General features: G+C 46.1%; 1 protein-coding gene across 3 annotated transcripts in view; it reads left to right on the top strand.

The window, feature by feature from the left end:
- Nucleotides 1-26,685, top strand: part of LOC137370113 (dual specificity calcium/calmodulin-dependent 3',5'-cyclic nucleotide phosphodiesterase 1A-like) — a 537,696-nt gene that overhangs the window by 247,928 nt on the left and 263,083 nt on the right. For all 3 annotated transcript variants that reach the window (XM_068032286.1, XM_068032285.1, XM_068032287.1), the window contains exons 2-3: nt 2,201-2,314; nt 15,967-16,149. In XM_068032286.1, coding sequence (XP_067888387.1) covers nt 2,201-2,314; nt 15,967-16,149 — 297 coding nt within the window. The remainder of the gene's footprint in view (nt 1-2,200; nt 2,315-15,966; nt 16,150-26,685) is intronic.

Below are 26,685 nucleotides of genomic sequence, written 5' to 3'. Positions count from 1 at the left end.
CAAATTGTGAGGGGCCTGGATAGAGTGGAGGTGAAGGGTCTATTCACCATAGCAAAGAGGTCAGTGACAAGGGGGCATAGATTGAAAGTGATTGGTAGAAAAATTAGAGAGGAGATGAGGAAAACCTTTTCACCCAGAGGGTGGTGGGGGTCTGGAACTCACTGCCTGAAAGGGTAGTTGAGGCAGAAACCTTCAACTCATTTAAAAGGAGTCTGGATATGCACCTCAAGTGCCATAATCTGCAGGCATACGGACCAAATGCTGGAAGGTAGGATTAGAATAGGTGGATTGTTTCTTGGCTGACACAGACACACTGGGTCAAGTGGCCTCTTTCTGTGCCTTAAACTTTCTATGATTTCTATGATTTCTAAAAGTAGATCCTGTACGATGTTACAAACCAGTCTCCCCTTTCCTGGTTTGGCTGTAACAGAGTTCAACTTTTAGAACACAGTGTTTTTAGCTTCACCTCAGTGAGTCCTTGCTCACTGCTTTCTCATTGTAATTGTAAATGAACCAATCAGACAGGCTTTCTTAGGTTTAAACAAGAAAGATGTAAGTTTATTAGCTTCAACACTCCAACTTAGTTAAAATTACTAAAAGTACGTGACACAACCACGCTAACATGCATACAAGATAAATACACACACAAATAGATACAGAGGAGGAGAAAAAATTAAAGGGGGAGGGTTTTGGAGTAGTAGATGGAATTCAGTTGCTGTCTTTAGTTCTGCTATAAAGTCTTTGGTCGGAATTGCAGTCTTGTCGTTCTCGCTGGGGCCCAATGCACATTTTCAAACTTGAATCTCTGGTGTCAGAAGGCTGAGGAGGTCCTCTGTCTTGAGGCTTAAACTGCTTCTGTGGGTCCCTGGGACTCTGTTGGAGAGAGAGAGACAGGGAGAGAGGTACCTTTCTTCTCTTTGATGTTCAAGTTGCAGTCTGTTCTTTCTGTGTGGCGCAATTCAAAAAGTCCCCAGGTTGGCCAGCAGGTTAGTCATGTGACAAGCTCTTTGTTTGAAACAGCATTGTCTGTGAGGATTGTTGATTTCAAAAGTTCTCCAGTCACTCTCAGTGGGCGGGGGGTGGGTGGGGGGGAGGTTTGTCTCTTACAAAGTCAGTGGCTCTCAATGTCTTTTGATCACCATTATTGACGAAACCCACCTCACTAATTGAATCAGTGAGCACACTCTATGCAACTATCTCTTGGAATGCAAATGTGCAACCATGTTATAGCTGTTCAGCCCTGTGGACCTTTTAAACCAGGTATGTTCAATGTCCAGTAAAAAGTTCAAGTAATGTTCCATATCTCAAAATTAATATGTTTCCATTTGGCAGTTGTGGTTTCTGTCACAACTGGTTCAAAAACAGCTCCAAAAATATAGCAGTGAATCAGAATAGGTTAATTCCATACAAGGTTTTCAGTCTGATTTGCATGTTCTGAAGCTCCATATTTAACGTCACAGGACCATATTTGATTCAAATGTGTCTCATTGTGTTACATGACTAAACTTTTCTTTCTATCTGTTATACTTTGTGTCAAATGTTTTTGTATTTTTAATATCAAATTTGTTGACATTGAATTTATTTTTATATCATTCTGCTCAGAACTGACATTAGAAAATTTTATTTAGAAGATTGTGTTCATGCAATTGTTGTGTATCGTGCTTTATAGGTACAATCCTACTGTCCCAGGATGTGTGGATCCTCCATTCCTAGCTCTGCTCCCTGCTGGGATTATGGGATTGCATAGTCAGTCCATGCAAAAGTTATTGTACAATGCAGCAGAAATCCCAAGAGAATTAAAAATCCTACAGGAATTACACCGCTGTAGTAACATGGCATCACAAAACTGCTTTAATAATTTTCTAGGTTGTCAACTCTACATAACTATTCAGGTTGAAACATGTGCTTTAAATAGAATATGTCATGGTCGCCCATGTGATAGGATAAATTCTTCTACCCATGAGATTAACTGTAAGATTCACTTGTGGAACTAATTTATCAAATTTATCAAATGCTGGTCAAGCATCGCACTTTATTGATAAGCATTCTTCAAGACATAGAGACATGAACTTAAATAAAAATTATCTCTGTTTAAAGTGTTGGATGGAAGTCACATGATCTATTTTTCATAAACACAATTTGTCTTTTCCTTTTCACCTATGTGGCGTTTATGTAATATACAGTATTTGTTTGGTTCTAGATTGCGATCTTTAGTCAAACAGCTGGAGCGAGGTGAAGCATCAGTCATAGACCTGAAGAAGAATTTAGACTATGCAGCTTCAGTGCTTGAAACAGTCTACATTGACGAGACGCGGTATGTATACCAATGACATCACAAGGCTTTTACATTTATTTGTACTTGACATCAACCATGCTGTCAGGAAATCCTGGAGTAGAAAGTGGGGTAGTGGCCCAGAACGGGCAGTATTGGATTCACCAGCCATTATACGCAGTGCCTGATATTTAATTCCATTGACTGGGGAGACAGTGGCATAGTGATAACGTCACTGGACTAGAAATCCAGAGGCTCAGGCCTATGCCCTGGTGACATGGGTTCAAATCCCACCACAGCAGCTGGTGGAAGTTAAATTCAATTAATTAATTTTTAAAAATCTGGAATTGAAAACTAGTCTGAATAATGGTGCCATGAAATATCATCGACTGTCGTAAAAACCCATCTGGCTCACAAATGTTCTTTAGGGAAGGAAATCTGCCGTCCTTATCTGGCCTGTTCTCCGTGTGAATCCAGACACACAACAATATGTTTGACTCTTAGCTGCCTTCTGAAATGGCCCAGCAAGCTACTCAGCAACAAATACTGGTGTGCCAGTGATGCCCACCTCTCATGAAAGAGTTAAAAAAGGCACTGCGTATAAAGGGCGTGCAAACCAATACCAGCCGTTTGGTGCTCCTGCCGTCGGTGCATTTCTATTTCCCTGTATGTTTTATAATTTTAGAGTAATTTTGCTACAATGTTCTCTGGAACAAACAGCACATTGTGTTAACTGCAGATGCATAATCTTACTACAACCCCTTACTGCAATAACTGTCTGAATAATATCTCAAATATCTTGTATTTATTATCATTTGCTGTAAACACCACACTTCCTGCCACATTTCAGCTGTCATTCCTCAGATGTAACACTTTCAAGCATTGTTTCATCCACTGTAAGCAATACCAGTGGGAAATTTGCTAGCTAGTCTAAACAAATTGACAAATGGAGCAAGTATTAAATACATTTTAGTCTTTTCATTTGACCTTTGGAACACTGAAACTTTCAGCTTTAACCAAATATTAGAACATTTTCATTGCTCTCTATGTTCAGTGCAATGGAATTCCAACAAGAGGGAAAACTCTAGGCCGAATTTTATTGGCCTGTTTGAGAGGGCAACGTTGGGGGCAGGGCTGGGGCAACAATTGGGACTGGTTGTGACCTCTCTTCCAAATTTTCCCATTGGCGGCTGACATGGAGGGCAGGCCTTGCACATTCACAAGGCTGGAAGCCAATTAAGGTATTTAACAAGCCAATACACAGCAATTTTATTCTCAGTTCTGAATTTTCTTTTGGACACATGGGAACCGCCAGGCTTCAGGGCATCGCCTGGTGCAAGGAGACAACAAGGAAGCAGGAGCTCAGTGTTGGCTTCATTGGGAAGCCATCAGGTGAGGCAGCATTACTTGGCAGGAAGGGTGGGTGGGGAGGGGGCGGGGTGCTCATCGGAGAACAGTGTCAGGTGCTGGGGATCAAGTTGTCAGCATTGCAGGGCACTGACAACGGGGTGACATTGGGATGTTGCCACCTCCCTGAAGGGGCACATGTTGGCATTGGGGGGGGGAGTGGGAATGTCTATGTGGACTGGAGGCCTGAGCTCAGGGAGAGGTAACCTGTCATGGGCTTCATTCACCATAGCTTTGATGCCCCCCCCCCCAAAGGGGGAGCAGAGAAGGAGGGAGCTTCAGGGACAGGCAGGCAGAGCAACAGAATATTGGGGGCCCATACGAGGCCAGCTCTGCGCACAAGAGGCTGGAAAATGTATTGGAGGGGCATGGCAACAATCACTGGCATGCAGAAGAAGCTCCCCTCTGGGGAGGCTCTACCTGCCAAGGCTTAACTACCTGCAGATGTCTGAGCAGCAGTACCTTTGAAGATTGCGCCTCTACAGGGAGGCTGTCAATAAGCTATGAGCTATGTGGTAGGATGAGCTGAGGCCCCTGGGACTTGGCAGACACCTGATGCCAGTAGTGCTGAAAGTCACCAAGGCTCTGAACATTTATGCCACTTATTCATTCCAGGTGTCCACTTGAGATATGTATGGAACCTCGCAGTCTGCAGTGCATCGGTGCATCAAGGAGGTCACCAACAGCATGTTCAGGAGGCAGGTGACTATGTGCACTACTGCATTGTTCCAAACAGTCAGACTGAGAAGGCTGCAGGATTTGGAGCCATTGCTGGATTCCTGCTACTGCAGGGGCTGCTTGACTGCACGTAAGTGGCAATCAAAGCACCCACAGACCAACCTGCTGCCTTCATCAACTGGAAGGGATTCCGCTCCCTCAACGTGCAGCTGCTGTGTGACCATGTAAGCGGATCTTACAAGTGTGTAGCTAGAGTATCACTTGCAATGGCTTCTCTTCCCACTCCCACACGATTACCTTTGGTGTTCCCCCCAAGAATCTATCCTTGGCCCCCTCCTATTTCTCATCTACTTGTCCCATGGCAATGTCATCCAAAAGCACAGCGTTATTTTTCACATGTACGCTGACGACACCCAATTCTACCTCAGCACTACCTCTGTCAACTGTTGCTAAGTTATCAGACTGCTTATCTGACATCCAGGTCTGAATGAGCAGAACCTTCCTCCAATTAAAATATTGGAAAGATTGAAGCCATTGTTTCAGTCCCCGCTCCATTCTCCATTCCCTAGCTACTGACTCCATTCCTCTCCCTGGCAACTGCCTGAGATTCAACCAGTGTGTTCACAATTTTGATGTCATATTTGACCCTGAAATTAGCTTCCAACCACACAATCGAAACGTCACTAAGCCCATCTAATTCCACTTCCATAACATCACACAACTTCGCTCCTGTCTCAGCTCATCTGCTGCTGAAACCCTCATTCGAAGGTTCTCACAATCGATGGCCCACAAATGCATAGAACAGGTGACTGATAGCTTGTTGACCAGGACTGGCAATTATGCCAACTTTGTATGGTGCACCCTCCACGAGAGTCATTGTTTTCCTGGACCACCTCCTGTATGCCAGAAGGCCATATGGGAGATTAAATATATGAATTAGAACTGTCAAGGTAAGAATATTTTATGTGATCATTATGCACGTGGCCATATTTCACTCACTGCTGACACCAAGTCAACATGAGTGAGTGTCATATGTCATGTGGCTGTCTAACATTTAATTCTGTCAACAGATTGCTGTGGTGGGGGGCATTTCCCAATCTCTGACAGCCAAGCCCCACAAGCCTCCTCTTCTGCAGGTATTAGTTGTGAGATGGCTGAAGGGCCATTTCCGGTTCTCTGCCTCTCTCCCTCATGTTCTATGCCATCTTCTCCCAGGAGAGAAAAGGAGAGTAAGAAGGGATCTATGAAGGAGGGAAATGGATGAAGAGCCTTTCTTAAGAGTGATTATGAGGGAGAGGTATGAAATTGCATAACGATAAGGGTGAGTGTCGGTGGTGGATGAACAGATGGGGATGAGAAAGAGAGGAATGGGTACCTGCAAGGTAAGTTGGTGTGAGGAGTGATGTGCAGAAGTAGGCTTGAGAAGTCTGAGTGGGGGGGGGTTTGAGGTGAAATGCACAAGACATAGGTGAATGTACCAGTTTACTCACCTTTCCTGCCCTACTTAGGTCATTAAACTGCTTTCAGCATTGAATCCAAGAGCGTGACACCATTGCTGCTGACCTCATGGGCAACCTCGAGCCACATCTTACTTGTTTCACCATGAGGGTACAGCCCAGCATCACATCTAGAAAAGCATCACTAAAACATCTGGATTCCATTCTGATCATTCCTCCTGATGTGCTCCTAAATCCATCAAATTGTATGTTTGGAGTGTCCCTTTAAATACTGGAGTTGAAATCAACTCACATGGGTTGGTATCATGCCTGTTCATGCTAATTGGTTGGGAAATCCAGAAATGATTTGATAGTGCAGTGGTTGGGTTAAAAAGCCACTGACAGATGCACTGCACATATTTCCGGGTTTCTCTCATGCTACTGCACCTCTCCACCATCTACCGCACCCAGCATGTCACAAACTCAAAACCAAGACCAATGTCTCTAGGCTGCTTAGAACTTCATGCCATTAATGTGAAAACTGAAGGATTTTCAAGTATTGAACAAACTCCTTTTGAACAGTATATAAATTACATGTGTAGTATATATTATTTTAACATGGGGCACTTCTGAAAAGAAGACCCTAGTGTGCATAGTGTTGACATCACACCAACATAGCAGGATACAGGAGCCATCTGACATCAATACCGTCATGGTAGTTAATGCCCACAGGGATAACAAAAAGGAAATCATTTTGTCCATAAGCTATGACTTTGATAAACTACAGAGCCAGTTCCTAGACTTGCCACTCCATTCACCCATGAATTCATTTTTCAACCGCCTTCAGTTACAATTTTTGCTTCAGTACAGCTTCACTCTGTACTCAAAAAAGCTGATTCATCTTCAAGTCACCAGACAGATTCTCCACAGAGCGCTGCTTCAGTCTAGAAGTATGATCAACTACGATGAAAACCCATCTTTTGTTGGGCAAAGAAATTGATGTGAAGAATTACTTAAGTTCTGCAATTAGATTCACAAACGAAGCAATTCCCTTCATAGTCAGTGGGACATTCACATGTTAGATTGTGATCCTCTTTCAAGAATACAATCATACGCAACTATACATCAGTAATTCCTGGCAATTCTTAGAATAGTACAGCATGGAAGGAGACAACTCAGCCCATCAGGCTGAATTTAGTGAGGCTGTCTGGAGTGGGAATGGAGGGGTGGGGGCCCAGAGAATAGCATCGGATGCACCCCCCTGGAAATACAATGTCATGATGATGCTTCCGGATTTAGTCAGTGGGGGAAAGCACCAAGGCGGTGTTGCTGCCCCAACGTGGTGGAACTGCCATTTAAATTGTAGAACAGTAATTTATAATAAAGTGATTCCTGACAAGGCATCAGGCGTGCCGACGTCATCAGAGCGCTCCCAGCTGTGTACATATGCAAAACGGTCTCTTGCTGTCAGTAAGGTGTTGCGAATGCACAGCCTACCTTCTTGCCAGGACTAATTCACGCATGTGCGCTAAAACGTCATCGCGCAGCCATACTGGAACGTCATCCAGCCCCACTACCTGGCAGGAACCCAAATTCCCTCCTCCCCCAGTCTCTCACTTGCAGTCTGCCCTCCCGTCCCCTGCCTATCCCCATCTTGCCACGCTCTCTCTCTCTCTCCCCCGCTTCCCTCATGGGGAGCAGGAGCAGGTGGTGGGATAGTGGGGAGAAGAAGTGGCAAGGAGCGGGGTGGGGGGGGGAGAAATGGGAGGGAGCAGGGTGGGGAGAGGTGGGAGTGAGCGGCTGATGGGAATGAAGCAGCGAGGCCCGGAGCGAGTGGCCGCCGATGGGGGTGGAGTTTGAAGCGGCGTGCGATGCAGACGGCTGATAAGGGTGAAGCGACGAGGAGGAGCGAATGGATGACAGGTAGGGGGGGTGGTTGAAGTGGGGAGCGAGTGGCTGAGGGAAGGCAGCGGCGAAGCCAGGATCAAGCAGTGAGCAGACGGGCGTGGGAGGCTGCACTGGGGAAGAGAAGCAGGATATTGTTTGGGGTTAGATCGCAGCAGTTGAATTGAATTTGTTTTTTGTGATAAATTGAACAGTGCCATCTTTAATCCTGGCAGCTGCCTAAAACGTTGCAGTCAGTGATGTTTCAGAGCATGAGGCTGCACTTGGTTGCGTTGTCAGCAAACGCAGCCTACTTTTAATACATTTGCATGCAATTGATCGCGATTTGGTGGGGAGCTTGGGACTAAGTGGACAACGGTCAGCCATCATGTGCCTTTGGATTCCTGGCCGTTCAAATGTGGCAGCACCAAGGCGAGGCCTCAGTCCCGCAATGCGAAGGCAGCCATGACCAGCACTGGATAGGGGAAGAAGGGGGAGTAGAGGCCATTGTCGGCCTGCACTGTTGAGTGCTCTGCATGGGTGGGCTTGGTTTCGGGTGGTCGGCGCGGATGGGCTTGATTTTGGGTAGCAGTACCGGGTGGGCATGATCTCAAGTAGCTGTACTGGGTGGGCTTGGTCTCGGCAGTGCCAGGTGGGCTTGGTCTCAGATGGTTGGCACAGGTGGCCATATAATCGGGTGAGAGGGTTGGCTCTCAGCAAGGGCGGGCACTGAGGGTCATCAGCATGTGGGCCGAGAGGAGTAACAAAGGCAACGGTGGCAAGGTCAACTTTGTCTCTGCATGGACAGTGCTCTGGAGGCCCACTGATTAGCTGGCATGGGTCTCATACATCCTGTCTTTTCCGTCACCCATGGCATGATGGGAGGCCCAGGAGGCAGCTGAACCTGCCTGTGAAGCTCCACGACGAGAGCAACAGCAGCCGGCCATGCCAAGAAGGGCCCACTTGTGCCAGAGTATGTACCGGACACGAATCAACTACCTCCAAATGTCCGAGCGGAACTAACAGAAAAGACTACGTCTCTCCAGGGAGGCTGTCACTGACTTATGCGTCATGCTGCAGGACAAGATGCGACCTACGGGATTCGGTGGTCACCCTGTGCCAGTGGCCCAGATGATCCACCTGGCACTCAACTTTTATGCACCTGGATCATTCTAGAGATCCATCAGGGACATATGTGAGGTCTCGCAGGGAGCAGCCCACTGCAGCATCAGGAGGTGACCGATGCCCTTTTCAAGAACAAAGAACAGTACAGCACAGGAACAGGCCATTCGGCCCTCCAAGCCTGTGCCGATCTTGATGCCTGTCTAAACTAACACCTTCTGCACTTCCGGGGCCCATATCCCTCTATTCCCTTCCTATTCATACATTTGTCAAGATGTCTCTTAAAAGTCGCTATCGTATCTGCTTCCACCACCTCCCCTGGCAGCAAGTTCCAGGCACTCACCACCCTCTGTGTAAAGAACCTGCCTCGCACATCCCCTCTAAACTTTGTCCCTCGCACCTTAAACCTATGTCCCCTAGTAACTGACTCTTCCACCCTGGGAAAAAGCTTCTGACTATCCACTCTGTCCATGCCACTCATAACTTTGTAAACCTCGATCATGTCGCCCCTCCACCTCCGTCGTTCCAGTGAAAACAATCCCAGTTTATCCAACCTCTCCTCATAGCTAATTCCCTCCAGACCAGGCAACATCCTGGTAAACCTCCTCTGTACCCTCTCCAAAGCCTCCACGACCTTCTGGTAGTGTGGCGACCAGAATTGCAGGCAATATTCTAAGTGTGGCCTAACGAAGGTTCTGGACAGCTGCAACATGACTTGCCAATTTTTATACTCTATGCCCCGACCGATGAAGGCAAGCATGCCGAATGCCTTCTTGACTACCTTATCCACCTGCGTTGCCACTTTCAGTGACCTGTGGATCTGTACGCCCAGATCTCTCTGCCTGTCAATACTCCTAAGGGTTCTGCCATTTACTCTATACCTCCCACCTGCATTAGACCTTCCAAAATGCATTACCTCACATTTGTCCGGATTAAACTCCATCTGCCATTTCTCCGCCCAAGTCTCCAACCGATCTATATCCTGCTGTATCCTCTGACAATCGTCATCATTATCCGCAGCTCCACCAACCTTTGTGTCGTCCGCAAACATACTAATCAGACCAGCTACATTTTCCTCCAAATCATTTATATATACTACAAACAGCAAAGGTCCCAGCACTGATCCCTGCGGAACACCACTTGTCACATCCCTCCATTCACAAAAACACCCATCCACTGTTACCCTCTGTCTTCTGTGACCGAGCCAGTTCTGTATCCATCTTGCCAGCTCACCTCTGATCCCGTGTAACTTCACCTTTTGCACCAGTCTGCCATGCGGGACCTTGTCAAAGGCTTTACTAAAGTCCATATAGACAACATCCACCGCCCTTCCCTCATCTAGCATCTTCATCACTTCCTCACAAAACTCAATCAAATTAGTAAGACACGACCTACCCTTCACAAAACCATGCTGTCTCTCGCTAATTAGTTCGTTTGTTTCCAAGTGGGAGTAAATCCTGTCCTGAAGAATCCTCTCTAATAGTTTCCCTACCACTGACGTAAGGCTCACCGGCCTATAATTTCCTGGATTATCCTTGCCACCCTTCTTAAACAAAGGAACAACATTGGCTATTCTCCAGTCCTCTGGGACCTCACCTGTAGCCAATGAGGATGCAAAGATTTCTGTCAAGGCCCCTGCAATTTCTTCCCTTGCCTCCCTCAGTATTCTGGGGTAGATCCCATCGGGCCCTGGGGACTTATCTACCTTAATGCTTTGCAAGACACCCAACACCTCCTCCTTTTTGATAATGAGATGACTGAGACTATCTGCACTCCCTTCCCTCAGCTCATCATCCACCAAGTCCTTCTCCTTGGTGAATACTGATGCAAAGTACTCATTTAGCACCTCGCCCATTTCCTCTGGCTCCACACATAGATTCCCATCTCTGTCCTTGAGTGGGCCAACCCTTTCCCTGGTTACCCTCTTGCTCTTTATATATGTATAAAAAGCCTTGGGATTTTCCTTAATCCTGTTTTCCAATGACTTTTCATGAGCCCTTTTAGCCCTCCTAACTCCTTGCTTAAGTTCCTTCCTACTGTCTTTATATTCCTCAAGTGCTTCATCTGTTCCTAGCCTTCCAGCCCTTTCAAATGCTTCCTTTTTCTTTTTGACTTGGCTCACAATATCCCGTGTTATCCAAGCTTCCCGAAACTTGCCAAACTTGTCTTTCTTCCTCACAGGAACATGCTGGTCCTGGATTCTAATCAGCTGACATTTGAAAGACTCCCGCATGTCAGATGTTGATTTACCCTCAAACAGCCGCCCCCAATCTAAATTCTTCAGTTCCTGCCTAATATTGTTAGAATTAGCCTTCCCCCAATTTAGCACCTTCACCCGAGGACTACTCTTATCCTTATCCACAAGTACCTTAAAACTTATGGAATTATGGTCACTGCTCCTGAAATGCTCCCCCACTGAAACTTAGACCACCTGGCCAGACTCATTCCCCAGTACCAGGTCCAGAATGGCCCCATCCCTTGTTGCACTATCTACATACTGTTTCAAGAAGCCCTCCTGGATGCTCCTCACAAATTCTGCCCCATCCAAACCCCTAGCACTAAGTGAGTCCCCGTCAATATTGGGGAAGTTAAAATCACCCACCACTACAACCCTGTTATCTTTACATCTTTCCAAAATCTGTCTACATATCTGCTCCTCTACCTCCTGCTCGCTGTTGGGAGGCCTGTAGTAAACCCCCAACATCGTGACTGCACCCTTCCTATTCCTGAGCTCCACCCATAATGCCTCGCTGCATGACTCCTCTGAGATGTCCTCCCGCAATACAGCTGTGATATTCTCCTTAACCAGTAATGCAACTCCCCCACCCCTTTTACATCCCCCTCTATCTCGCCTGAAGCTTCTAAAGCCTGGAACGTTTAGCTGCCTATCCTGCCCTTCCCTCAACCAAGTCTCTGTAATAGCAACAACATCATATTTCCAAGTACTAATCCAAGCTCTAAGTTCATCTGCCTTACCTGTTATACTTCTTGCATTGAAACAAATGCTCTTCAGACCACCAGTCCCGCTGTGCTCAGCAACATCTCCCTGCCTGCTCTTCCTCTTAGTCCTACTGACCTTATTTTGTATGTCTTCCTCATTTACTTCACTAGCTGTCCTACTGCTCTGGTTCCCACCCCCCCGCCACACTAGTTTAAACCCTCCCGAGTGACGCTAGCAAACCTTGCAGCCAGGATATTAGTGCCCTTCCAGTTTAGATGCAACCCGTCCTTCTTGTCCAGGTCCCATCTGTCCCTGAAGAGTGCCCAATGGTCCAGATATCTGAAACCCTCCCTTCTACACCAGCTGCTCACCAGGGTCACGACTCTGCATGCTACTGGACCGACCCTGACAGTCAGGCCGAGGAGGCCAATGCTGCATTTCCCCATATGCAAGGTGGGGTAGATTACACACATGGGGCCATCAAGGAACTCACAGACCAGCCAGCCACCTTCATCAACGGGAAGGGCTTACATTCCATCAACGTTCAACTGGTCTGTGACCACTGAAAATGTTTCCTACAGGTATGTGCCCACTTCCCAGGAAGCAGTCACAACACCTACATACTACAACAGTCCCTGGTGCCACAGCTTTTCAGGCCCCCCACTCGCCATCAGGGATGGATTCTCAGGGACAAGGGCTACCCACACATTTTAGGAACCCTCACAAGGCAGCAGAGGAGAGGTACAAAACTTGCCATGGCTCCATCTGAGCGACCATTGAACAGGCCATTGGGCTGCTGAAGATGAGATTCTGGTGCTTCGATCGAGCTGGTGGAGCCCTGCAGTATGCCCCGGCGAGGGGCTCACGTATCGTGGTGGTCTGCTGCGCTCTGCACAATCTAGCTCTGCAGAGGGGGGAGACCTTACACGAAGAAGACATGATTGATCGCCAGTCCTCAACCAATGAGGAGGACGTGGAGGAGGGAGATGAGCAAGCAGCACTAGATGTTGAACCCCTTGCACAGAAAGGGGTACCAGACTCATTAAGCGACGGGCCAGGGAGGCAAGTGACTGTCTTATACTTATCTGCTTCCAGCCACCCTGATAGCCTCTCAGAGTGAAAGCAATAAAAACTTACTAAAAAGCATTCAGTCTGTCGCCTTTCTATTTGTGTTCCGTGTCCAGCACTCAGTTCAACCACGCACTCTGGCCCATGTGAGATGCTGACCAAAGGAGGGCTGTGCCTACACTGACGGCAAACTAAGGGAGAAGGGTGAAGGCAGCACCTCACATTTAAGGCATGAAAGAATAAACATTTTCCACATTGAATGTTAACTTCAACAACGAAAAACTTTGTAATACAAAACAAATTTCAAACATCCATGTAAGTCCAAATGTGTCCAGGTAATTTTCTTTTTAAATTTATGAGTGCTTCTATGAGTTGTAACCACTTCAATAGCAGTTGGATTGGAGGCCTGTAATGACATTGGAGTCCATCCTCTGGCTGCCTGAGGCCTGGGGGGCCCCAGCTGCCTGAGGGCTTCCTGCACAGGTGCAGGACTCTCCTCAGGCGTCATGGCTGCTGGAGCTAGGCTCACTGATGGAGGGGCTGAGGAGCCGCAATACTCTGATTGCCCTGAAGAGAGCCCCCAGCTGTGGAGGTCAGCCTCTCCTCCTTCCTTTCAAGGCTGACTTGAACCTCCCAACTTACCAGAGAAGGACAAAGAGCTGGAGAAGAGTCCATGGGCCTCATCCTTCTCTTGTCTTGCCATTGCTGCATTGAGTTCTGCGTGTATCTGTGGGATATGGCTGTTAATAAGGGTCGCCAACCTCTCAATGGAGGAAGCCATGCACTCACATGCCTGAGAAATAGCAGCACACATGGCATGGTATAGATAGACACTTCCATCATCCGCTCATGGCTGAGCATTGCCTCTAGCATCTCCCCCAGAAGTTGCCTTACCCATTTCTGCAACTCCATCATGCCCTGTGCTGTCAACATCAGGGGCTCATCATCAGCCTGGGCTTCAGCATGGGCCAGGCCTCTGAGTCCTCCGATTGTCAGAGGCCTCGACTATCTCAACCTCCGCCAGCTGTTCAGCCGTGTGTGTGGTGCTCTCACCAGCTTGTGATCCTGATTCTACAGCCAAACAGGTACCCATCAAGGTGAACATATCAGCACTGATGGAAGGTGCAGGCGAGTCATGTGACTGTGCACTCTCTGCTCCTCCTCAGAGGTTGACTGCTTTCGCCCTTCTGTTGGAGTTTCCTGCGGACACCGACCTGCATGAGGGAACACAAGCAGATGTGCGTTAGGCTGTGCAGATCTCGTCATGATATCCATGCATGATGTGGATCTCCAGAAGTATAATGGATGTCAATTGAAGACAACCCTCACTCTCTTGTGCGGAGACTCCAATCTCACCATCTGCTATTGAGTGGCTGCCCTGGGCCCCATGCCAAATCTAGGGCTTCATTCTCAGCTGCTGAGCGAGGCCTGCAATTGTCTGCAATTCCTCCGTCAGTCTGCGAGGTCTCCCTATTGTTATGGGCCTGCTTGTCCTGCGAGTGAAAAGAGGGAAATTATTAATACTGTGCAGGAAGAGCTACAGGACAGTTGTACTGTGGTCGCCCTCGTTCCCTGCTGGGGTTTCCTATATAGCTCATCCCCACGTCAGCTCCTAGGGGAGGTGATGGGGGTCAGTTTCGTAAGATGTGGCTGAGGTGCATCTGGCAGGATGTGGTGATGCCTACCCTGCTTTGCAGGTACCTTTGTGGTGCCTTCCTCCCTATGACCCGCTGTCTCCCACATAGCCACATGTAATCCCCAAAGAGCAGAGAGGTGTGGAGCACTCACCTTGTTAGTCTGAAGGAAGTCGTTAACTCTCTTCCTGCACTGTACCCATGTTTGGCTCCTTACCTTCCCTGCAATCTCCATCCAGGCTTGCTTGTTCAGGCGGGAGGACCTCTTTTTGCCATCCCTGAGGAAGAGGACCTCCTGCCTTTCCCTTGCAGCCTGGTGGAGACTCTCCAAGAAGGAATCGCTAAACCATGGGGCCACCCAGTGTCTTGCCTCTCCATACTGTGACATCCTTGTCAGGAGGTGCGGGGTCCAGGAGTCACTCCAACACCAGTTTCAGCAATAAACGGAAAATGACTCAAAGGTAGCAATGAAAGTAGGGCTGCCAGGGTTTTAAATATGGCACCAGTACCTGCTCCGGAGTCATCCAACACCGTATTCAGGGCCTCGAATCCTGCCCCCATCACATAATTGGACAGGTCCTGTTCCTCCATTATTACAGTTGGCTGCCTGCCACATGATTGCAGTGGGCCTGTTGCACATGTGACAAGCGGTGATGGCTTCCACTTCCAGATCCAGCGCCGGAAGCTGCAATGGGAACGCTAAATCCAACCCATCGAATGTACACGGCTCTTTCGCAGATCAATCCAGTTAGTCCCACTAAGCAGCTTTTTTGCCATATCCCTGCAACTTTTTTTCCTTCAAGTATTTAACCAATTCCCTTTCGAAAGCTACAATTTAATCTGTTTCCACTACCCTATGAGGCAGGACATTCCAAATCCTAACCACTCATTGTGTAAAGATTTTTCTCCAGTTCTTTCATTAATCATCTAAAACTTGCACCCTCTAATTATCGTCTCTTCAGCCATTGGAAACAGTTTCTTTTTATTTTGTCTATCTAAATCTTTGATAATCTGAAACACCTCTGTCAAATTTCCCCTCAGCTTTCACTGCTCTAGGGACAACAGTTTGTTGTATTTTTCTTTGTCTTGTCAAAGAGTAAAAGAATGGCATGGTGAACCACTCCCACCACCTGCAGTGGCAGTGAATACCCAACCTTAGGCCTCATCTCTTCGTGACAGAAAAGATGAAGAAAGACCAGCAAATTTTACAGCCAGACAGAAGGGAGAAAGAAAGACAAAGACAAAACATGGAAGACCGGAGAGGAAAAATAATTTGTTGAAGTCAGTTGGCTATGTTTGTGTAAGAAAAAGCTTTGTCACTGTTCAATTGATCCTTTGGGTATCCAGTTTATTGATGAAAATTTTACTTCTGTGATTTGTCCAGTGTTAACAGGTTTAGGTTTCATGTTTCAGAAAGTCTGATCACCTTAAAATGAACATTCAGGTTTAAAAGGCTTTTGCATGAAATACCTTGCACCCATGTAGTCAAAAAATCCTGTATGATTTTTTCTTCTTTAAATGCAGACACCTCCTAGATACAGAGGATGAACTCAGCGATATTCAGTCCGACTCCGTTCCTTCAGAGGTCCGTGACTGGCTGGCCTCCACCTTTACAAAACAAATGGGGATGATGCTGAAGAAAACAGAGGAAAAGCCAAGATTCCGCAGCATCGTCCATGCAGTACAGGCTGGGATATTTGTCGAAAGGTAGGGAAAGTTTCCATAAAACTTTAATGGCTGAGGAGCCTAATTCTGCTTTTTCACTAATACAAGCATAAAAGGCCAGTTAACAAAATTGAGGCTCAGGGAATAGGAGGGTCAGGGTCACCTTGGATTTAAAGAAATTGGCTTCAGAAAGGAATCATAGTAAATGGCTGTTTTCCAACTGGAAGATGGTAGATTGTGGTGTTCCCCAAAGTTCAGTGCTAGGACCATTGCTTTTTTGATATATATAAATGACTTGGATATCGGAATGCAGATGATTTCAAAATTGGCCGGTGATACCAAACTTGTGGGTGTGCCAGACAGTGAGGATGATACCAATCAACTGCAACAGGACATAAATTGGTTAGCAGAATGGGCAGACAGGTGGCAGATGTAATTTAATACAGACAAGTGTGAGGTGATGCATTTTTGTAGAAGGAATAGGAAGAGGCAATTATGGACGTAATGGATAAATTCTAAAAAGTGTGCAGAAGAAGAGGGACCTGGGGGTGCATATGCATCGATCTAAAGTATAGTAAAGCATATGAGATTTTGGGCTTCATAAATAGAGGTATTGAGTAAGGAAGCATTTGTAAGGACTGGAAGGCTAGGAACAGACGAAGCACTTGAGGAATATAAAGACAGTAGGAAGGAACTTAAGCAAGGAGTTAGGAGGGCTGAAAGGGCTCATGAAAAGTCATTGGCAAACAGGATTAAGGAAAATCCCAAGGCTTTTTATACGTATATAAAGAGCAAGAGGGTAACCAGGGAAAGGGTTGGCCCACTCAAGGACAGAGATGGGAATCTATGTGTGGAGCCAGAGGAAATGGGCGAGGTGCTAAATGAGTACTTTGCATCATTATTCGCCAAAGAGAAGGACTTGGTGGATGATGAGCTGAGGGAAGGGAGTGCAGATAGTCTCAGTCATCTCATTATCAAAAAGGAGGAGATGTTGGGTGTCTTGCAAAGCATTAAGGTAGATAAGTCCCCAGGGCCTGATGGGATCTACCCCAGAATACTGAGGGAGGCAAGGGAAGAAATTGCTGGGGCCTTGACAGAAATCTTTGCATCCTCATTGGCTACAGGTGAGGTCCCAGAGGACTGGAGAATAGCCAATGTTGTTCCTTTGTTTAAGAAGGGTGGCAAGGATAATCCAGGAAATTATAGGCCGGTGAGCCTTACGTCAGTGGTAGGGAAACTATTAGAGAGGATTCTTCGGGACAGGATTTACTCCCATTTGGAAACAAACGAACTTATTAGCGAGAGACAGCATGGTTTTGTGAAGGGGAGGTCGTGTCTTACTAATTTGATTGAGTTTTTTGAGGAAGTGACGAAGATGATTGATGAAGGAAGGGCAGTGGATGTTATCTATATGGACTTTAGTAAAGCCTTTGACAAGGTCCCGCATGGCAGACTGGTACAAAAGGTGAAGTCACACGGGATCAGAGGTGAGCTGGCAAGATGGATACAGAACTGGCTTGGTCATAGAAGACAGAGGGTATCAGTGGATGGGTGTTTTTCTGAATGGAGGGATGTGACTAGTGGTGTTTCGCAGGGTTCAGTGCTGGGACCTTTGCTGTTTGTAGTATATATAAATGATTTGGAGGAAAATGTAGCTGGTTTGATTAGTAAGTTTGCGGACGACACAAAGGTTGGTGGAGTTGCGGATAATGATGAGGATTGTCAGAGGATACAGCAGGATATAGATCAGTTGGAGACTTGGACGGAGAAATGGCAGATGGAGTTTAATCCAGACAAATGTGAGGTAATGCATTTTGGAAGGTCTAATGCAGGTGGGAAGTATACAGTAAATGGCAGAACCCTTAGGAGTATTGACAGGCAGAGAGATCTGGGCGTACAGGCCCGCAGGTCACTGAAAGTGGCAATGCAGGTGGATAAGGTAGTCAAGAAGGCATATGGCATGCTTGCCCTCATCGGTCGGGGCATAGAGTATAAAAATTGGCAAGTCATGTTGCAGCTGTACAGAACCTTTGTTAGGCCACACTTAGAATATTGCCTGCAATTCTGGTCGCCACACCACCAGAAGGACGTTGAGGCTTTGGAGAGGGTACAGAGGATGTTTACCAGGATGTTGCCTGGTCTGGAGGGCATTAGCTATGAGGAGAGGTTGGAAAAACTCGGATTGTTTTCACTGGAACGACGGAGATGGAGGGGCGACATGATAGAGGTTTACAAAGTTATGAGCGGCATGGACAGAGTGGATAGTCAGAAGCTTTTTCCCAGGGTGGAAGAGTCAGTTACTAGGGGACATAGGTTGAAGGTGTGAGGGGCAAAGTTTAGAGGGGATGTGCGAGGCAAGTTTTTTACACAGAGGATGGTGAGTGCCTGGAATTTGCTGCCAGGGGAGGTGGTGGAAGCAGATACGATAGCGACATTTAAGAGCCATCTTGACAAATACATGAATAGGAAGGGAATAGAGGGATATGGGCCCCAGAAGTGCAGAAGGTGTTAGTTTAGGCAGGCATCAAGATCGGCGTAGGCTTGGAGGGCCGAATGTCCTGTTCCTGTGCTGTACTGTTCTTTGTTCTTTGAGTACAAAAGCAGGGAAATTATGATGAAACTGTATAAAACTCTGGTTGGGCTCCAACTAGAGTATTGCCTCCTTTTCTGGTCACCACACTTCAGGAAAGATGTGATGTTTCTTGAGCGGGTGCAGAGGAGATTTACCAGAATGATTCCAGGGATCAGGGAGTTTAGCTACAAGGTTAGCTTGGAGAAACTGGGTTTGTTCTCCTTCAAGCAAAGGAGACTGAAGGGAGATTTGATAGAGGTGTACAAGATTATGACAGGTTTAAATAAGGTAGACAAAGAAAAGCTGTTCACATTAGCAGTTTGTACAAGGACCAGGGTACACAAAGTTAAGGTTTTGGGCAAAAGATGCAGGTTTTTTACATAACGAGTAGTGATGACCTGGAACTCGGTGCCTTTGAGGGTGGTGGAAGCGGAGATGTTTAATGAGTTCAAAGAAAATTGGGTGAGCGCTTGAAGGAAATAAAGTTGCACGACTACAGGGATAGAGCAGGGGAATGTGACTGGATTGCTCAACAGGAAACCAGCATCGACTCGATGGGCCAAATGGCCACCACCATTATGATTTTAAGAGCTGGATTTTGTGGCACTAGCAGGGTTCCTGGCACAGGCTGAAAAGGCCAGAGACTCCAGCCTCGACCTTTTCGTGACCACCATCCCCCCCCCCAACCCCACCTCCCAGCACAATCTTACATTGTTCTGGAACCTAAGTGGCTAGCGCTTGGGATCTCCGTCCCTTTAAAGACAAGGATCCAGCCTCCATGAACTGCTGGACAATCACAGGGCTTGTAGTTCAGTAGTATCGTCAGTGCCATTGGGAGCGGTGCCCACTGCCGATACTGCAGAGGATTGGATCCAGGCCCAGCTATGGAACCCTGGACCTCAGATAAGAGAGGCGGGGTCACCGGAGCCAGTCTGGAAGGCCTCTGCGAGGAGAAGTGGGAGGGTGGCCATGAAAAGTCGGTGGTGGCGGGGGGCTTCCAGTGAGGTGCAGTTTTTGCTAGCAGGAATGTGGGCCACAGATTTCTCACAGAGGAGGGACCCGCCCCACCCCCTCAGGGAGGTCGCCTCTAAATATGAGGTGAACTCCCGATGTGGTGGAGGCACCGCCCCGTGCTGCTGGTTAAATCCCAGTGGAAGTGGGGAAGAGGTCCTTCAGTCGCCATTAATAGTCACTTAAGATTCTCAATTAGTTTCTGAGTGTGAAGGCTGTTGTCGGCCTCTCCTGCCTCCAACAAAATCGCTTGGAAATGGGAGGCGATGGACCCTCAATGCCACCCCCCCACCCCGCCTCCCATTATGATTCTATGGGACCCCCCCCACCTCTGACCCCATCTCAGGGGACCCATAAAATCCAGCTGTATGACTCTACGACAAGCCTGGATAAAAATGTCATTATGCCCCCCAAAAAATACTTGCCAATGGAAATCATCCCGCCCCCCCCACCTCCGCACTTCAGTAGCCAATTGCGACTGCTTGAAATACGTTGGATAAAAAGAAATTTCAATGTCAAAAACATATTTTGATGGAGATTTTATAATAACTGCCCATGATAAATTTTCCTGCTTTCCCTCACTTTGTGCTGGACAGTGGACTGCTCCTGCCCAGACCCAGGAGAGCTTGTATTTCCTAGACCAAGCCATTAACATAGCCTGTGGGTACCCGAGTTCAAATCTGGCCTCTAGCATGGCCCATGGATGGTAGAAGATGGTAGAAAATTTAAAAGCAGCTACAGGCTTGAGAGGCCTAAGGCTGTGTGTTGTCAGATCTCTAAGATCAGAGCTTTCTGGCTCCTACAGATCAACAGCCAAAAGACTGTAGTTTCTAGCAACGTAAGAACATAGGAACAGGAGTAGGCCATGTAGTTCCTTGAGCCTGTTCCACCATTCAATGAGACCATGTTTGATCTGCAACCTAACTCCATATGCCCACTTTTGTCCCATATCCCTTGATACCTTTGGCGAACAAAAATCTATCAATCTTAGTTTTAAAATTAACAATTGATCTAGCATCAATTGTCATTTGCTGAAGAGAGTTCCAAACTTCCACCACCCTTTGTGTGAAGACGTGTTTCCTAATTGCATTTCCGAAAAGTCTGGCTCTAATTTTTTAACTGTGCCCTTTAATCCTTCCCAACTAGCGGAAATAGTTTCTCTCTATCTATCCCATCAATTCCCCTTTATAGATTGAAAACTTTGATCAAATCACCATTAACCTTTTAAATTCTAGGGAATACCTATATAATTATGTAATCTCTCCTTTTGTAATTTAACAATTGGAATCCAGGTACTCTGGCAAATCTATGCTGCACTCCCTCTAAGGCCAGTATATCTTTCCTAAGATGTGATGCCTAGAACTGCTCACGATATTCCTGGTGTGGTCTAACTAGGGCTTTGTATGTCTGAAGCATGACTTGTAACCTCTTATCTTCTCGTCTTCTAGATACAAAGGCCTACATTCTATTCGCCTTTTGCCTTTTTGATTACCTGTAACACCTGTGGGAGTCTTTAAAAAAAGATTACTTGCCATCTTATTTTGTGTCTTCCCTTCATAGAACTTCCAATCAGTGGGAGTCTGAGAACAGACTGTCGTGCCATGTTTCATTGGTCACATTGAACAAATAGTGCTTTGTGAGTATTGCAGGAGGTTGTAAAAGCTGGGGTTGTTTTCCCTGGAGTAAAGGAGATTGAGGGGAGATTTGACAGAGGTGTACAGGCTTAGATAAGTTAGATAAGGACAACCTGTTCCCATGAATTGATGGTACAAGGATTAGGGGACACAGATTGAAGGTTCTGGGCAAGAAATGCTCGGGGAATGTGAGGAAAAACTTTTTTACGCAGCGAATGGTAATGACCTGGAACTCGTTGCCCGCGGGGTTTTCTGGGGGTGGGTGGGGTGGGGGGGGGGGGTGCTTTTAAAAACAAAAATCAGAAACCGCCAGAAAACACCTAATCTGTCCGAAGTTCAGAAACCACTGTTCCCACTCCCAGCTCCTGTCAGCTGTGAAGCTGACATTGTGATTTTTTTGAAAAAACTGACCAACCACAAAGCTCCTATGCTGAGCATTCCTGCTCTCCAACTGTCAGAGAGAAACAGAGACAGACAGGTGAGGGGGGTGGGATACAGACGGTGGGGGGGACAGAGGGCGGGAACAGAGAGAAGTGACACACAGGGGAGGGAACAACACTAAGGGGGGAGGGAGTGAGAGACACAGAGAGATCAAGATCACTCTTGACAGATGGACTTCTATCCGGAATACTCTGCATCGTTACAAGTGTGCGGGCAAACATTGACTACTTGTGCAAACAAAAAATGCCAGGTATCTCACTAAATCAACGTCCCAACATAGTGATGAGAAAGGAAGTCAATAAATTGATCTTCTCATTTAAAGCTTCTTCACAAAAAAGCACACTTGTTGTTTCGATTAATAGTAAGATACATTATTAATGCCTTTATCTTTCCGAAATTGTCTCACAGGCCCCCTGTAAGACAAAAATTGTAATGTGCACACCCACCACCACCCCCACCAAACAAATAGGTTTGGACAACTTTGGGTTAGATGGTCAGGTCAGTGTCAAATAGGAAGATAGGTTCAGCCTGAGACAGTGGCCAGGGAGGGGAATGGGATTGATGGGCCAAAGGCAATATCAGACAGAATCTGCCCTAAGATCTCCTCTACCGATAAGGATAAATTTGATCAGGCTGCAGTTGCAAAACAAAATAACTGTTGCCTGAAGCATGGATTGGAGAACTTGCTGCAGAAGTCAGCGAGAATAATCTTTGGGGAATTACAAGTGCCTGAAATTGTTAGCTTTGGCTTTTGCACCTGATTTGTAATAAGACAAAGATACATTTACAGTGCCCTAAGCCCCTCTCTTCCTATTTTACAAGCAACAAGTCAACTCACAGATCAGATTGTTCCCTACTGGGATTGTAGGATTGTTGAATTTATCCTTAAGAGCTGAGCTCCTTTTCAATACAGCAAAGAAGACTGAGGCCAAATATGATACAAGTGCATAAAATGTTTGAAACCAAGAAATCGCTAGTCAAACAAGAAATGGGAAAAAAACTTTAATTCTTCACAGAATGATAGGCAAAATAAAAGTCTGTAAAGGTAATTGTCAGTCAACTCCTTTGAAATGAGCTAAATATATATAGGTCAGAATATAAATGGAGGTTATGCAGAGAACATGGACTTAAAGTAGAGCATGATGTTTTCTGGGTGTTGAAGACGTGTGGGTGGTGGGGGGAGGCATAGAATTTACTATATGGAGATCTAAATTTCAGGGATATTCTGGAACTCTGTTACCTTACATTTGGAGATCAGGGAGTATTTGTTATGTTCTTAACATAGAACTTTCCTTCAAATGATTAAACTGGTAAGATAGAGTGAAGGGAGAATTCACATGGCCAGTGGAAGGAGCATTGAAGTCAATGGGCTAGATTTTGTTTTCAGCTGCAAAGCAACAGCACTCGCCTCTGACCTTGAAGAAAGATTTAGTCATTTCTATGGCATGGACTTCCCTTTTCCAATGGCAATCTGCTGCCAAATCAAGGACGTCTCCAGGCGTGCAGCAGCAGTGATGTCAGTAAGCAGGGTAAGCAGCCAATCACATTGAAGTATTCCTGCAGATACCAAACCAGGAAGCTACAAGCACTTTATCCTGCAATTCTAATCCAAATTTTCATATTGCAAATTAAATGGTTATGATTAGGTTTAGATAGAAGCTAAAATATCAATATGAACAAACTTTAAAAACAATGTCTTTTATCATAATGGAGAAATTTAACATTCCACAAATATAAAAAATAGCTTTTCAGGGCCAATAGTTATGAAGTTTGTCCACTGTTAAAAACACAGTTCCACCTCATTCAACAGGTGTAACTTTTCCAAGGGCCTTTACAGCAAGACTAAGAGTGTAAGAATAGAAGTTTATGTGAATTCACTGATTGCTTAGGGATTGCACTCTTGGTGGACCTCAAGAGCACACCCTCTGGAAAGGAACTTCTGGATTTCCATGTTGTTCTGTGCATGTGCGGACTTCTGAAGTTGCTGTCAGTTTCACTGGAATAATAAAATTTCACAATCACGGCCAGTGGAAAATCTAGGCCAACAGAGTGTAAAATTGGACAGATTGTAAATTGAGAGTGCCTGAACATATCCCATTCTTCCCTGTAAATTGAAAGTGCTTGAACATGTTCTTCCCCATAAACTGAAGAGTGTCTGACTGTAGCATGTTCTTCCCTGTAAATTATCCATCTTACAACAGTGGCTACACTTCAAAAATTACATCATTGGCTGTATAGTGTTTTGAGATGTCTGGTGGTCATGAAAGGAACTATATAAATGCATATAATATCTTGACTCTATCTTTTCTCCGCTGGTCCAGTCTCTTCCCACCTACATCCATGACTCTTCTGACGTCCTATGTCATTTTGACAATTTCCAGTTTCCTGGCCCCAACCGCCTCCTCTTCACTATGGACGTCCAATCTCTCTACACCTCCATCCCCCACCAGGACGGTTTGAGGGCTCTCCGCTTCTTCCTTGAACAGGGACCCAACCAGTCCCCATCCACCACCACCCTCCTCCGCCTTGCTGACCTTGTTCTCACATTGAACTTCTCCTTCAACTCCACTCATTTCCTTCAAGTAAAAGGTGTTGCAATGGGTACCCACATGGGTCCTAGTTATGCCTGTCTTTTTGTGGGATATGTCGAGCATTCTTAGTTCCAGTCCTACTCAGGCCCCCTCCCCCAACTCTTTTTCCGGTACATTGATGACTGTATCGGTGCCGTTTCCTGCTCCCGCCCCGAACTGGAAAACTTTATCAACTTTGCTTCCAATTTCCACCCTTCTCTCACCTTTACATGGTACATCTCTGACACTTCTCTTCCCTTCCTCGACTTCTCTGTATCCATCTCTGGGGACAGGTTGTCCACTAATATCCATTATAAGCCCACCGACTCCCACAGCTACCTCGCCTACACTTCTTCACACCCTGCCTCCTGTAAGGACTCCATTCCATTCTCCCAGTTTCTCTGTCTCCGAGCATCTGCTCTGATGATGCTACCTTCCATGAAAGCGACTCTGATATGTCTTCCTTTTTCCTCAACCGACGATTCCCCCCCCCCACTGTTGTTGACAGAGCCGTCAACTGTGTCTGGCCCATTTCCCGCACCTCTACCCTCACCCCTTCGCCTCCCTCCCAGAACTGAGACAGGGTTCCCCTTGTCCTCACTTTCCACCCCATCAGCCTCCATATCCAAAGGATCATCCTCCGCCATTTCCGCCACCTCCAGCGTGATGCCATTACCAAACGCATATTCCCCTTCCTTCCCCTGTCAGCATTCCGAAGGGATCGTTCCCTCTGTGACGCCCTGGTCCACTCCTCCATTATCCCCACCACCTCGTCCCCTTCCCATGGCACCTTCCCCTGCAATCGCAGGAGGTGTAATACCTGTCCATTTACCTCCTCTCTCCTCACTATCCCAGGCCCCAAACACTCCTTTCAGGTGAAGCAGCGATTTACTTGTACTTCTTTCAATGTAGTATACTGTATTCGCTGCTCACAATGTGGTCTCCTCTACACTGGGTAGACCAAACACAGACTGGGTGACCGCTTTGTGGAACACCTCCGCTCAGTCCGCAAGCAGGACCCTGAGCTTCCGGTTGCTGGCCATTTCAACACTCCCTCCTGCTCTCATGCTTACATCTCTATCATGGGCTTGCTGCAGTGTTCTCGTGAACATCAACGCAAGCTCGAGGAACAGCATCTCATTTACTGATACGGCACACAACAGCCTGCCGGACTGAACGTTGAGTTCAATAATTTCAGAGCATGACGGGCCCCCCATTTTACTTTCATTTTGAGTTTTTTTTTCATTTTCGTTTTTTCTTTCTTTTTTACATTTTTTTTTGTATGTTTATTTTATTTCATCTTAGTTTATTCAGTTTGCTTACCCATTGTTTTTTTTTTCATGTCTGTACTTGCTGCTGTTCAATTTTTAGTCCGTTAACACCCTATCTGTACCAATGCTTAGTCTTTCAACACGCAATTAACATATTGTTTGCCTTTGCTCCATGACCTTCTGGTCAGCTATTCTGTGGCCTTGTCCAATCGACACCTTCTCCTTTGTTATCTCTTGCCCCACCCCCGCTTTACTTGCTTATAAACTTTGACATTTCTAATATTTGCCAGTTCTGAAGAAGGGTCACTGACCTGAAACGTTAACTCTGCTTCTCTCTCCACAGATGCTGCCAGACCTGCTGAGTATTTCCAGCATTTCTTGTTTTTATTATATATTATATAAATGCACATCTTTGTTTCTTTTAAATTGAGAGTGCTTGAACATACTCACTCTTCCCCACGAATTGTGAGCATCTGAATGTTTTTTGAAAAATTAAATTTTTCCCTGTAAATTGAGAATGCCTGAACATTCTTGCCAGTGTTTTAAATTCAAATTGGAGTTTTACAGCATTTTTTAACCATTGCTTTTGTTGGGAGTTCCTATTCATGGAAGAAAATTCATTTGATCTCATGACAAAGCTCTGTAACTGGAAGTTTAGGGCTACATTTTAAGTTGTAATTTGTAATTAAGTTGTAACACTCAATTTCATTATGAAACATGAATGGCTTCAAAAATAAAGTTATGCTTACGATCGTTCCCTGTAGTTTAGCTGCAGATAATTTCACCATTGGAATATCAAGGGGAGAAATTCATTCACGTAGTGTCAGTTCAGCAGTGCTATGCAGATTTATGTAAATTCCCCAGGGACAGGGGAATGATCTGCACAGGTAGTCTCCCACGCTGCATTCTTCAATGATATCAGGAAGAGGCTGTATGTAAACAAATTTCTCCCCCTAAACGTTTAAGAATAATCTGCAGATTACAGTTAGATGGCTAGCAAAATGCAAGTTTTGCTAATCAATATTCTACCAAAGTCTACATAAAACTTGCCATCAACTTGCTGACCTCACATACCAGTA

This window comes from Heterodontus francisci, chromosome 5 (genome assembly GCF_036365525.1).
Source record: "Heterodontus francisci isolate sHetFra1 chromosome 5, sHetFra1.hap1, whole genome shotgun sequence".
In the NCBI taxonomy this organism is placed as follows: domain Eukaryota; kingdom Metazoa; phylum Chordata; class Chondrichthyes; order Heterodontiformes; family Heterodontidae; genus Heterodontus; species Heterodontus francisci.
The sequence above is the reverse complement of the archived record's forward strand: the minus strand, read 5'-3'. Positions and strand labels throughout refer to the sequence as shown.